This window comes from Copadichromis virginalis, linkage group LG19 (assembly GCF_057382275.1).
Source record: "Copadichromis virginalis isolate Kocher_CV1m ecotype Utaka linkage group LG19, C_Virginalis_male_GT1.1, whole genome shotgun sequence".
Classification (NCBI taxonomy): Eukaryota; Metazoa; Chordata; class Actinopteri; order Cichliformes; family Cichlidae; genus Copadichromis; species Copadichromis virginalis.
In genome coordinates, this window is record NC_140636.1 from 22,604,799 (window position 1) to 22,618,895 (window position 14,097).

The 14,097-nt window shown below is 40.5% G+C and overlaps 3 protein-coding genes across 3 annotated transcripts; all 3 read left to right on the forward strand.

Annotated features, from left to right (window-relative positions):
• Nucleotides 1-142: 142 nt before the first annotated feature.
• LOC146686058 (uncharacterized) lies at nt 143-2,480 on the forward strand. The gene has a single exon (XM_085441781.1). The coding sequence runs from the start codon at nt 807-809 to the stop codon at nt 2,199-2,201; it is 1,395 nt and encodes a 464-aa protein (XP_085297907.1). The 5' UTR covers nt 143-806; the 3' UTR covers nt 2,202-2,480.
• Nucleotides 2,481-6,051: 3,571 nt separating this feature from the next.
• On the forward strand, nt 6,052-8,126 carry LOC146686059 (uncharacterized). The gene has a single exon (XM_085441779.1). The coding sequence runs from the start codon at nt 6,454-6,456 to the stop codon at nt 7,846-7,848; it is 1,395 nt and encodes a 464-aa protein (XP_085297905.1). The 5' UTR covers nt 6,052-6,453; the 3' UTR covers nt 7,849-8,126.
• Nucleotides 8,127-11,694: 3,568 nt separating this feature from the next.
• LOC146686060 (uncharacterized) lies at nt 11,695-13,765 on the forward strand. Its single transcript, XM_085441778.1, has one exon. It carries the CDS (start codon nt 12,093-12,095, stop codon nt 13,485-13,487), a length of 1,395 nt encoding a protein of 464 aa, XP_085297904.1. The 5' UTR covers nt 11,695-12,092; the 3' UTR covers nt 13,488-13,765.
• The last annotated feature ends 332 nt before the right edge of the window (nt 13,766-14,097 follow it).

Below are 14,097 nucleotides of genomic sequence, written 5' to 3' on the forward strand. Positions count from 1 at the left end.
TTGGTTAGCATCAGCTAAAGCGAGGAAGTTTGACACTTGCAGAGACAGTGAACGCAGAGAGAGCTTAAAAACGCATTGTGGGTTTTTTTTTTTGTTTAGTCTTTGCTTCGTTGCGTTGATTTGGGATTTGATTTTTTTTTTTTTTTTGCATTAAGACGTTGCACACAAAATTACAGATATAACGGTGACTTAGCTGCTCGTTGGATAAACCCATGGACCTTAGAAAAGATCAAAATTACTCGGATGTAAGCACCCGTGTATAACACAATAGGCAAAATTACGCTTGCTAACCTTTCCACATCACAGGCTTCACATTAAATAAACATTTTTTCAAATACTCACCATGATCTGAGACCGTTTAAATATTTTGTTACTCTGCAAATATGGCAGTATGAAGCTAAACCTTTAGCTTGACGGCTAAAGCAATGCTAAGATTTACACGGAAACGATCAGCGGACATCGTCAAAGTACTATTGGTCTACATTCTTCTTCTATGGTAGCAGACTGGGCAGAGTAACAGCCAACTTTAAACTGCGCCATCTGTTGGCACATATTACAGTAGAAAACATTATTGCGACAACACGTTTTTTGGGGAAAATAACAGAGATTGAAACTTTATTGATAATTTGTCCAAGTTGAAAAATGCCCTCCTCCAAAAATATCACGTGACAACCTCATTGCCTTACAGAATTATGACGTCACACACGTAGAATCTTACCACCATTCTTTCCTTTGATCCGTTGACCCTTAAAACCTATAAATAGGGGTGAAGAGCAACGACTTTTAGTCCGTTTCTCGCAGCCTTGATGTGTGCAGCATTGAACCGTTCGCCAGAAAAGCCTTTTGAAATATTTGGATCCTTTGCAATTCTAACTGTATCCAGACCCAAGATGTCTCAAACAAATCCAAAGGGACAAGAAGTTGACCCCTACACTCTTCCCTGGGATGAGCCACTAGACTCTTCCCTTTCCTCTCTTCCTTGGTGTGACCAAGTGGAACTAGAGGAAAAGCGTTTGGAAGAAATGGAGGATGAAGCGCTCAGAAACACCGAGAAGATTAAGTTCTTGATGGAGGAAAATGAGCAAAAGAGCGCTCAACTAAAAAAGTTGTCATACCAGCTTCAAGAAAAGGAAGCTATTATTGAGGAGAAACAACAAGATCTCCATGACATGGACAAAAAGAACCAGGAGCTCCAAGGAAAGCTTGATGAAGCCCTGCAACAAAATAAAAAACTTGTCCAAGAGAAGAAACAAGATGGCACGAAGAAGAGAGGGCTGCACAGCAATCTCCAAGAAATGGAGCTAATGTACAGTGTATACAAAAAAAAGCTTGATCGCACACTGCTAGAAAATGAAAAGCTTCTCCAAGAGAAAAGGCAAAAGGAGTTAAAAGAGAAAGAAATGCATTCCAAGCTTCAGAGCATCAAGCAACACAATGAAAGCTTGCAAGGAAAGCTTGATCAAGCTCTGCGACAAAATAGAAAACTCCTCCAAGAGAAGAAAGAAGATGGCATGAAGAAGAGAGGGCTGCACAGCAACCTCCGAGACATGGAGCTAATATACAATGTTGAGAAAAAAAGGCTTGATCGCACAGAGCAAGCAAATGAGAAGCTCCTCCAAGAGAAAAGGGAACAAGGAATCAAACAAAAAGAAATGGATTCCAATCTTCAGAGCATCAAGCAACAAAATGAAAGCTTGCAAGGAAAGCTTGATGAAGCTCTGCGACAAAATAAAGAAATCCTTAAGGAGAAAGACCAGCTGGACAGAAAGCAGGGAGACATGGAGTGCCAACTCCAGCTCATGGAGGGAAACAACAGGATGCTGCAGGTAAAGTTCAATGAGACACTGCACAAATATCAAGACCTGCTTCAAGAAAGAGAACAGCTGGTCAGTAAGCAGAGAGAAGAAAAACTTCTTCTCCAGGAGTTTGAGAAACAGGAGGCAACATCTAAAGTGCTGAAAGAAAAGTTGGAAGAAAAACAAGCTGAAATAGAAGAAGTGGAGAAAAAATGCAACAAGCTGCAGAAGCAAAACACCGAAACAATCGAGGAGCTGAAAATCCTCATCCTCGAGAAAAAGGTGCTCGTGGAAAAGCAGCTGAAGAAACAGAAAAAACGCTTCTGCTTCTTCTGGAGGAAGAACACTCCTTCTTTCACTACTGCCAATGTCACCTCTTCTTCCCCCACCTCTGCTCCAGCTTAATCCCCCCCCCCCCTTAACTACTAACACCTCTCCCATCTCCCTCCCCTCTTTTCACAGTCACCCCCCAACCAGTCCCGACAGTTGACTGCCCCCTCTAGAGCCTGGTTCTGTCATAGGTTTCTTCCTTTAAAGGGAGTTTTTCCTATCCACTGTCGCCTAGTGCTTGCTCAGAGGGGATTGTTGGGGTTTTCTCTCCTCTCTCCCTTTACTTTCCATCCCACCCACCCCCACCTTTTCTTTTTTCTTAATAATTGAACAATAAAAACAATTGGCTGCTAATTAAATGTGTCAAATCAATGTCTTTATTCAAGAATACAAGAAATGGGTAATAGCTGCATGTGTGTTTGTGTGTGTGCATAATATGCATACTTTACGTGTTGGATCCAAATCCCACAAGGAATTAAATAAAACAAGAAGACAAACAAAAACAAATATTTCTCTCCCTTCCCAGGTCAGGAATCAGGATGAGGAAGAAATGAGGTCAGATCAGTGCAGGTTTTTGCACTACTGACATAAAGTTTCTGCTGATTAAAAAAAAGTATGTCGATATTTCTGAAATACATTTGCAAACAAATAACTTTGACAACTTGTGTTTTTTCATAAAAGAAAAATCAGAGAGCAGAGCTGGTAAAACAGCTTAGCTCCGCAGGTTACAGGAGATCAGATGCCAAATACTTTTCATGACAGTCTTCGTTATTGCATAAATCTCCCCTTTTATCATTGATCAGTAAATCACTGCATATACATTCATCTAACCGTTATAATTTCATGAGTAAAGATTCTCAGATGACTGAATGGCGGTTTTAGTAAATGTTGAACTTTATTGTGATTTCTATTTTTAGAATCAATAGCACACATTTTGATTTAGTTTTGCAAGCTGCTGATTTCACACAGATCCACTGCCCAAACGTGCCTTTGAGTTTTTCATCATTTAACAAGAATAGGCTCAGGCAATCATTGTGTAATTAGGCTTTGGGAAGGTCTGGGGACAGGTATGATGGTGGTGGTTTTAAAGCACTGTGGCACAACAGCTTGACTCAGGGAGATGTTAAAGATGCCCGCTAGGACATCAGTCAGCTGGTCAGCACGGGCTCCGAGCACGCGTCCAGGTATATTGTCTGGTCCAGCAGCTTTGTGTGGGTTGACTTTAGTGAGAGTCCTTCTCACACTGGCCGTGGACAGGGACAGCACTTGGTTGTCTGGCAAGGGGGTGGCCCTCTATAGTCCATCTTGCGTCCCACTTAAACAAGTGCGTGTTCACACTGCCCCTGGATGTCCTGGCCTCTGAGGTTAAGGTGTACGGCTCCTGGTTGTCAACTGACCAATTTATCATGGCAAAGTCTGTGGTGGACAAAAGATAAGAGGCTGATTATAAAAATGATCCATGCACGCCTTATGACCTACAGCATGTACAGTTAACACAGCTAAATGGCTGTGAAATTGTAAAATTACTTTTGAAATAAAGCTATTCAAAGTCAATTAACTGTGACTATAATAATAGCAATGTTAGCCAGCAAACAAAACGTTAGCACTAATTAAAATAAGCTGCTAGGTGATGTTACTGTTTCAAGTTCTCTCATTGTTTGACATGTAGGGCAGATATTTTGGTGACACTGAGATCAGCCAGACACTAAACAGCAGTGTAATATCAACGCTAGATTAGATGTTTTCTAATCCGATAAAATGACATTATTCCTGTTTATAGAAGATGTTTGTCGTCTGTTTGTTTGACTGACAGGAACAGGAAATAGTGGTTGGAAATTACTGTTGGTGTTACATGAGGGTAAAGAAGGGCTTTAAGCACCTGGGTAAAAACTGGACCCATGATGAAACACTACAACAAGTACAACATATTCTTCAGTTTTAATATGTGACCATACTGTGCAGACTGCTGATGAGTTACACGGTTACATTTCATTAATCATTGTTAAACTAAAGTGGTAAGCAGTTACTTTATACTTTATCCTTTCACTTAAAACTTCCAGGAAAAACACTACCTTGGCTACTTTTGTGCTTACATTTGATCTATGCTGGGTCACTACTTTTGCACTATAATGGTGCTGCTGACACCTTGGTTCACACTGACAATTAGAAAAAAGCTGATATGAAAAGAAGGATGGAAAATGCCTGGAATTTAGTTACACTTGCAAATACTGCTGCCTCCAAACTGCAAGCATCAATAAAATGTTACAGTATTGTTTTCTATATCTGTGCATATATCCTTATTGGTAGTTTTCTCGAAATAGAAGATCTTCATTAAAAAACAAAAACAAACTCTGATAACATTGCTGAAGCTAGCGCCCACCCCTACTGCGCGTACTGCAAATATAAAACTGATATATACTTACATCATGAAGCAGTTGATGTCTGGTTTCTGACAAATACAGTAAAGAGGTGCGTTCTCCCCCTCCATACCAGTGTTCTCAGGCACTGGTACATGGTCAGTGTCAGACACTTCACTGTCCTACAACATACCACATAGGACCACATTAGAAATGACATGTATGTAGACATGCTAATTATACCTGGCTAAATGGATGCAGTAACAAAATGTTACTTAACTACTCTAGTTATTAGTTTCCAGATGTGTGCAGTTGCTCCAGTCTTACTGACAGTATACTGTTTCAAACACCAGTGCCAACATTTTATTTTTTAAATCTTAGTATGATTCTGCACCAAGACTTGTGGCCTGTTGCTCGGTAACTTATTGTCTGACTACATTAACTACAGTTCATAAACATCATTCATTTTCTCCTACTTATTTTATTCAGGTTGTATTCCAGCTGTCATAGGGCAAAAGTACACCCTGGACAGGTCGCCAGTCTGTTGGAGGGTTATTAGAGAGACTCAGACAACCACTCACACCAACAGCCAACTAACCTAACCCCGCGCATGTCTTTGGAGTTCAACACCAGTCTGGCCGAATCACAGATAAGCAGGGTGTCTGTGCTGCAGAGCACAGCTGTGTCAGAGACTCTCGACATCAATGTAGCGTTAAGGATGCGGAGCGATGGGTGCACTAACGTAATGAAATTATGAGAGTGATCGTCATTGTCTCTATGTTGTTGCGCTCTTATTCGTATTACTGAAACCATATATCTATTCTAGCTCACCCTAAAACTGTGGAGAAAATTGATCTGTTAATAAACGTGGTCAATTATTTGGGAATGTTCTGGCAAGAATGTCGCATTCCCACGTGTGGGACTAATAAAGGTTATCTTATCTTATCTTCTTCCGGTGGGGAAACTAATCATAATACATAATAATTATAATAATAATAACAATAATAAATATAATCACCGGTAAAGTCAGTTAGCGAACACTACTGGCATGTAATGCCAATGACGACCATTTCACAAACTGTCGAAAATGCTCAAAATGTTGTCGGCACCAAAAGTGAAGGGCTGACAGTTGTGTTTATATACGAACCGTAAGCGCTAATGTTGGTTAGCATCAGCTAAAGCGAGGAAGTTTGACACTTGCAGAGACAGTGAACGCAGAGAGAGCTTAAAAACGCATTGTGGGTTTTTTTTTTTGTTTAGTCTTTGCTTCGTTGCGTTGATTTGGGATTTGATTTTTTTTTTTTTTTTTTTGCATTAAGACGTTGCACACAAAATTACAGATATAACGGTGACTTAGCTGCTCGTTGGATAAACCCATGGACCTTAGAAAAGATCAAAATTACTCGGATGTAAGCACCCGTGTATAACACAATAGGCAAAATTACGCTTGCTAACCTTTCCACATCACAGGCTTCACATTAAATAAACATTTTTTCAAATACTCACCATGATCTGAGACCGTTTAAATATTTTGTTACTCTGCAAATATAGCAGTATGAAGCTAAACCTTTAGCTTGACGGCTAAAGCAATGCTAAGATTTACACGGAAACGATCAGCGGACATCGTCAAAGTACTATTGGTCTACATTCTTCTTCTATGGTAGCAGACTGGGCAGAGTAACAGCCAACTTTAAACTGCGCCATCTGTTGGCACATATTACAGTAGAAAACATTATTGCGACAACACGTTTTTTGGGGAAAATAACAGAGATTGAAACTTTATTGATAATTTGTCCAAGTTGAAAAATGCCCTCCTCCAAAAATATCACGTGACAACCTCATTGCCTTACAGAATTATGACGTCACACACGTAGAATCTTACCACCATTCTTTCCTTTGATCCGTTGACCCTTAAAACCTATAAATAGGGGTGAAGAGCAACGACTTTTAGTCCGTTTCTCGCAGCCTTGATGTGTGCAGCATTGAACCGTTCGCCAGAAAAGCCTTTTGAAATATTTGGATCCTTTGCAATTCTAACTGTATCCAGACCCAAGATGTCTCAAACAAATCCAAAGGGACAAGAAGTTGACCCCTACACTCTTCCCTGGGATGAGCCACTAGACTCTTCCCTTTCCTCTCTTCCTTGGTGTGACCAAGTGGAACTAGAGGAAAAGCGTTTGGAAGAAATGGAGGATGAAGCGCTCAGAAACACCGAGAAGATTAAGTTCTTGATGGAGGAAAATGAGCAAAAGAGCGCTCAACTAAAAAAGTTGTCATACCAGCTTCAAGAAAAGGAAGCTATTATTGAGGAGAAACAACAAGATCTCCATGACATGGACAAAAAGAACCAGGAGCTCCAAGGAAAGCTTGATGAAGCCCTGCAACAAAATAAAAAACTTGTCCAAGAGAAGAAACAAGATGGCACGAAGAAGAGAGGGCTGCACAGCAATCTCCAAGAAATGGAGCTAATGTACAGTGTATACAAAAAAAAGCTTGATCGCACACTGCTAGAAAATGAAAAGCTTCTCCAAGAGAAAAGGCAACAGGAGTTAAAAGAGAAAGAAATGCATTCCAAGCTTCAGAGCATCAAGCAACACAATGAAAGCTTGCAAGGAAAGCTTGATGAAGCTCTTCGACAAAATAGAAAACTCCTCCAAGAGAAGAAAGAAGATGGCATGAAGAAGAGAGGGCTGCACAGCAACCTCCGAGACATGGAGCTAATATACAATGTTGAGAAAAAAAGGCTTGATCGCACAGAGCAAGCAAATGAGAAGCTCCTCCAAGAGAAAAGGGAACAAGGAATCAAACAAAAAGAAATGGATTCCAATCTTCAGAGCATCAAGCAACAAAATGAAAGCTTGCAAGGAAAGCTTGATGAAGCTCTGCGACAAAATAAAGAAATCCTTAAGGAGAAAGACCAGCTGGACAGAAAGCAGGGAGACATGGAGTGCCAACTCCAGCTCATGGAGGGAAACAACAGGATGCTGCAGGTAAAGTTCAATGAGACACTGCACAAATATCAAGACCTGCTTCAAGAAAGAGAACAGCTGGTCAGTAAGCAGAGAGAAGAAAAACTTCTTCTCCAGGAGTTTGAGAAACAGGAGGCAACATCTAAAGTGCTGAAAGAAAAGTTGGAAGAAAAACAAGCTGAAATAGAAGAAGTGGAGAAAAAATGCAACAAGCTGCAGAAGCAAAACACCGAAACAATCGAGGAGCTGAAAATCCTCATCCTCGAGAAAAAGGTGCTCGTGGAAAAGCAGCTGAAGAAACAGAAAAAACGCTTCTGCTTCTTCTGGAGGAAGAACACTCCTTCTTTCACTACTGCCAATGTCACCTCTTCTTCCCCCACCTCTGCTCCAGCTTAATCCCCCCCCCCCTTAACTACTAACACCTCTCCCATCTCCCTCCCCTCTTTTCACAGTCACCCCCCAACCAGTCCCGACAGTTGACTGCCCCCTCTAGAGCCTGGTTCTGTCATAGGTTTCTTCCTTTAAAGGGAGTTTTTCCTATCCACTGTCGCCTAGTGCTTGCTCAGAGGGGATTGTTGGGGTTTTCTCTCCTCTCTCCCTTTACTTTCCATCCCACCCACCCCCACCTTTTCTTTTTTCTTAATAATTGAACAATAAAAACAATTGGCTGCTAATTAAATGTGTCAAATCAATGTCTTTATTCAAGAATACAAGAAATGGGTAATAGCTGCATGTGTGTTTGTGTGTGTGCATAATATGCATACTTTACGTGTTGGATCCAAATCCCACAAGGAATTAAATAAAACAAGAAGACAAACAAAAACAAATATTTCTCTCCCTTCCCAGGTCAGGAATCAGGATGAGGAAGAAATGAGGTCAGATCAGTGCAGGTTTTTGCACTACTGACATAAAGTTTCTGCTGATTAAAAAAAAGTATGTCGATATTTCTGAAATACATTTGCAAACAAATAACTTTGACAACTTGTGTTTTTTCATAAAAGAAAAATCAGAGAGCAGAGCTGGTAAAACAGCTTAGCTCCGCAGGTTACAGGAGATCAGATGCCAAATACTTTTCATGACAGTCTTCGTTATTGCATAAATCTCCCCTTTTATCATTGATCAGTAAATCACTGCATATACATTCATCTAACCGTTATAATTTCATGAGTAAAGATTCTCAGATGACTGAATGGCGGTTTTAGTAAATGTTGAACTTTATTGTGATTTCTATTTTTAGAATCAATAGCACACATTTTGATTTAGTTTTGCAAGCTGCTGATTTCACACAGATCCACTGCCCAAACTTGCCTTTGAGTTTTTCATCATTTAACAAGAATAGGCTCAGGCAATCATTGTGTAATTAGGCTTTGGGAAGGTCTGGGGACAGGTATGATGGTGGTGGTTTTAAAGCACTGTGGCACAACAGCTTGACTCAGGGAGATGTTAAAGATGCCCGCTAGGACATCAGTCAGCTGGTCAGCACGGGCTCCGAGCACGCGTCCAGGTATATTGTCTGGTCCAGCAGCTTTGTGTGGGTTGACTTTAGTGAGAGTCCTTCTCACACTGGCCGTGGACAGGGACAGCACTTGGTTGTCTGGCAAGGGGGTGGCCCTCTATAGTCCATCTTGCGTCCCACTTAAGCAAGTGCGTGTTCACACTGCCCCTGGATGTCCTGGCCTCTGAGGTTAAGGTGTACGGCTCCTGGTTGTCAACTGACCAATTTATCATGGCAAAGTCTGTGGTGGACAAAAGATAAGAGGCTGATTATAAAAATGATCCATGCACGCCTTATGACCTACAGCATGTACAGTTAACACAGCTAAATGGCTGTGAAATTGTAAAATTACTTTTGAAATAAAGCTATTCAAAGTCAATTAACTGTGACTATAATAATAGCAATGTTAGCCAGCAAACAAAACGTTAGCACTAATTAAAATAAGCTGCTAGGTGATGTTACTGTTTCAAGTTCTCTCATTGTTTGACATGTAGGGCAGATATTTTGGTGACACTGAGATCAGCCAGACACTAAACAGCAGTGTAATATCAACGCTAGATTAGATGTTTTCTAATCCGATAAAATGACATTATTCCTGTTTATAGAAGATGTTTGTCGTCTGTTTGTTTGACTGACAGGAACAGGAAATAGTGGTTGGAAATTACTGTTGGTGTTACATGAGGGTAAAGAAGGGCTTTAAGCACCTGGGTAAAAACTGGACCCATGATGAAACACTACAACAAGTACAACATATTCTTCAGTTTTAATATGTGACCATACTGTGCAGACTGCTGATGAGTTACACGGTTACATTTCATTAATCATTGTTAAACTAAAGTGGTAAGCAGTTACTTTATCCTTTCACTTAAAACTTCCAGGAAAAACACTACCTTGGCTACTTTTGTGCTTACATTTGATCTATGCTGGGTCACTACTTTTGCACTATAATGGTGCTGCTGACACCTTGGTTCACACTGACAATTAGAAAAAAGCTGATATGAAAAGAAGGATGGAAAATGCCTGGAATTTAGTTACACTTGCAAATACTGCTGCCTCCAAACTGCAAGCATCAATAAAATGTTACAGTATTGTTTTCTATATCTGTGCATATATCCTTATTGGTAGTTTTCTCGAAATAGAAGATCTTCATTAAAAAACAAAAACAAACTCTGATAACATTGCTGAAGCTAGCGCCCACCCCTACTGCGCGTACTGCAAATATAAAACTGATATATACTTACATCATGAAGCAGTTGATGTCTGGTTTCTGACAAATACAGTAAAGAGGTGCGTTCTCCCCCTCCATACCAGTGTTCTCAGGCACTGGTACATGGTCAGTGTCAGACACTTCACTGTCCTACAACATACCACATAGGACCACATTAGAAATGACATGTATGTAGACATGCTAATTATACCTGGCTAAATGGATGCAGTAACAAAATGTTACTTAACTACTCTAGTTATTAGTTTCCAGATGTGTGCAGTTGCTCCAGTCTTACTGACAGTATACTGTTTCAAACACCAGTGCCAACATTTTATTTTTTAAATCTTAGTATGATTCTGCACCAAGACTTGTGGCCTGTTGCTCGGTAACTTATTGTCTGACTACATTAACTACAGTTCATAAACATCATTCATTTTCTCCTACTTATTTTATTCAGGTTGTATTCCAGCTGTCATAGGGCAAAAGTACACCCTGGACAGGTCGCCAGTCTGTTGGAGGGTTATTAGAGAGACTCAGACAACCACTCACACCAACAGCCAACTAACCTAACCCCGCGCATGTCTTTGGAGTTCAACACCAGTCTGGCCGAATCACAGATAAGCAGGGTGTCTGTGCTGCAGAGCACAGCTGTGTCAGAGACTCTCGACATCAATGTAGCGTTAAGGATGCGGAGCGATGGGTGCACTAACGTAATGAAATTATGAGAGTGATCGTCATTGTCTCTATGTTGTTGCGCTCTTATTCGTATTACTGAAACCATATATCTATTCTAGCTCACCCTAAAACTGTGGAGAAAATTGATCTGTTAATAAACGTGGTCAATTATTTGGGAATGTTCTGGCAAGAATGTCGCATTCCCACGTGTGGGACTAATAAAGGTTATCTTATCTTATCTTCTTCCGGTGGGGAAACTAATCATAATACATAATAATTATAATAATAATAACAATAATAAATATAATCACCGGTAAAGTCAGTTAGCGAACACTACTGGCATGTAATGCCAATGACGACCATTTCACAAACTGTCGAAAATGCTCAAAATGTTGTCGGCACCAAAAGTGAAGGGCTGACAGTTGTGTTTATATACGAACCGTAAGCGCTAATGTTGGTTAGCATCAGCTAAAGCGAGGAAGTTTGACACTTGCAGAGACAGTGAACGCAGAGAGAGCTTAAAAACGCATTGTGGGTTTTTTTTTTTGTTTAGTCTTTGCTTCGTTGCGTTGATTTGGGATTTGATTTTTTTTTTTTTTTTTTTGCATTAAGACGTTGCACACAAAATTACAGATATAACGGTGACTTAGCTGCTCGTTGGATAAACCCATGGACCTTAGAAAAGATCAAAATTACTCGGATGTAAGCACCCGTGTATAACACAATAGGCAAAATTACGCTTGCTAACCTTTCCACATCACAGGCTTCACATTAAATAAACATTTTTTCAAATACTCACCATGATCTGAGACCGTTTAAATATTTTGTTACTCTGCAAATATAGCAGTATGAAGCTAAACCTTTAGCTTGACGGCTAAAGCAATGCTAAGATTTACACGGAAACGATCAGCGGACATCGTCAAAGTACTATTGGTCTACATTCTTCTTCTATGGTAGCAGACTGGGCAGAGTAACAGCCAACTTTAAACTGCGCCATCTGTTGGCACATATTACAGTAGAAAACATTATTGCGACAACACGTTTTTTGGGGAAAATAACAGAGATTGAAACTTTATTGATAATTTGTCCAAGTTGAAAAATGCCCTCCTCCAAAAATATCACGTGACAACCTCATTGCCTTACAGAATTATGACGTCACACACGTAGAATCTTACCACCATTCTTTCCTTTGATCCGTTGACCCTTAAAACCTATAAATAGGGGTGAAGAGCAACGACTTTTAGTCCGTTTCTCGCAGCCTTGATGTGTGCAGCATTGAACCGTTCGCCAGAAAAGCCTTTTGAAATATTTGGATCCTTTGCAATTCTAACTGTATCCAGACCCAAGATGTCTCAAACAAATCCAAAGGGACAAGAAGTTGACCCCTACACTCTTCCCTGGGATGAGCCACTAGACTCTTCCCTTTCCTCTCTTCCTTGGTGTGACCAAGTGGAACTAGAGGAAAAGCGTTTGGAAGAAATGGAGGATGAAGCGCTCAGAAACACCGAGAAGATTAAGTTCTTGATGGAGGAAAATGAGCAAAAGAGCGCTCAACTAAAAAAGTTGTCATACCAGCTTCAAGAAAAGGAAGCTATTATTGAGGAGAAACAACAAGATCTCCATGACATGGACAAAAAGAACCAGGAGCTCCAAGGAAAGCTTGATGAAGCCCTGCAACAAAATAAAAAACTTGTCCAAGAGAAGAAACAAGATGGCACGAAGAAGAGAGGGCTGCACAGCAATCTCCAAGAAATGGAGCTAATGTACAGTGTATACAAAAAAAAGCTTGATCGCACACTGCTAGAAAATGAAAAGCTTCTCCAAGAGAAAAGGCAACAGGAGTTAAAAGAGAAAGAAATGCATTCCAAGCTTCAGAGCATCAAGCAACACAATGAAAGCTTGCAAGGAAAGCTTGATGAAGCTCTTCGACAAAATAGAAAACTCCTCCAAGAGAAGAAAGAAGATGGCATGAAGAAGAGAGGGCTGCACAGCAACCTCCGAGACATGGAGCTAATATACAATGTTGAGAAAAAAAGGCTTGATCGCACAGAGCAAGCAAATGAGAAGCTCCTCCAAGAGAAAAGGGAACAAGGAATCAAACAAAAAGAAATGGATTCCAATCTTCAGAGCATCAAGCAACAAAATGAAAGCTTGCAAGGAAAGCTTGATGAAGCTCTGCGACAAAATAAAGAAATCCTTAAGGAGAAAGACCAGCTGGACAGAAAGCAGGGAGACATGGAGTGCCAACTCCAGCTCATGGAGGGAAACAACAGGATGCTGCAGGTAAAGTTCAATGAGACACTGCACAAATATCAAGACCTGCTTCAAGAAAGAGAACAGCTGGTCAGTAAGCAGAGAGAAGAAAAACTTCTTCTCCAGGAGTTTGAGAAACAGGAGGCAACATCTAAAGTGCTGAAAGAAAAGTTGGAAGAAAAACAAGCTGAAATAGAAGAAGTGGAGAAAAAATGCAACAAGCTGCAGAAGCAAAACACCGAAACAATCGAGGAGCTGAAAATCCTCATCCTCGAGAAAAAGGTGCTCGTGGAAAAGCAGCTGAAGAAACAGAAAAAACGCTTCTGCTTCTTCTGGAGGAAGAACACTCCTTCTTTCACTACTGCCAATGTCACCTCTTCTTCCCCCACCTCTGCTCCAGCTTAATCCCCCCCCCCCTTAACTACTAACACCTCTCCCATCTCCCTCCCCTCTTTTCACAGTCACCCCCCAACCAGTCCCGACAGTTGACTGCCCCCTCTAGAGCCTGGTTCTGTCATAGGTTTCTTCCTTTAAAGGGAGTTTTTCCTATCCACTGTCGCCTAGTGCTTGCTCAGAGGGGATTGTTGGGGTTTTCTCTCCTCTCTCCCTTTACTTTCCATCCCACCCACCCCCACCTTTTCTTTTTTCTTAATAATTGAACAATAAAAACAATTGGCTGCTAATTAAATGTGTCAAATCAATGTCTTTATTCAAGAATACAAGAAATGGGTAATAGCTGCATGTGTGTTTGTGTGTGTGCATAATATGCATACTTTACGTGTTGGATCCAAATCCCACAAGGAATTAAATAAAACAAGAAGACAAACAAAAACAAATATTTCTCTCCCTTCCCAGGTCAGGAATCAGGATGAGGAAGAAATGAGGTCAGATCAGTGCAGGTTTTTGCACTACTGACATAAAGTTTCTGCTGATTAAAAAAAAGTATGTCGATATTTCTGAAATACATTTGCAAACAAATAACTTTGACAACTTGTGTTTTTTCATAAAAGAAAAA

Coding starts and splice junctions, on each gene's coding strand:
- LOC146686058 (XM_085441781.1), top strand. CDS start 807: ATGTGTGCAGCATTGAACCGTTCGCCAGAAAAGCCTTTTGAAATATTT.
- LOC146686059 (XM_085441779.1), top strand. CDS start 6,454: ATGTGTGCAGCATTGAACCGTTCGCCAGAAAAGCCTTTTGAAATATTT.
- LOC146686060 (XM_085441778.1), top strand. CDS start 12,093: ATGTGTGCAGCATTGAACCGTTCGCCAGAAAAGCCTTTTGAAATATTT.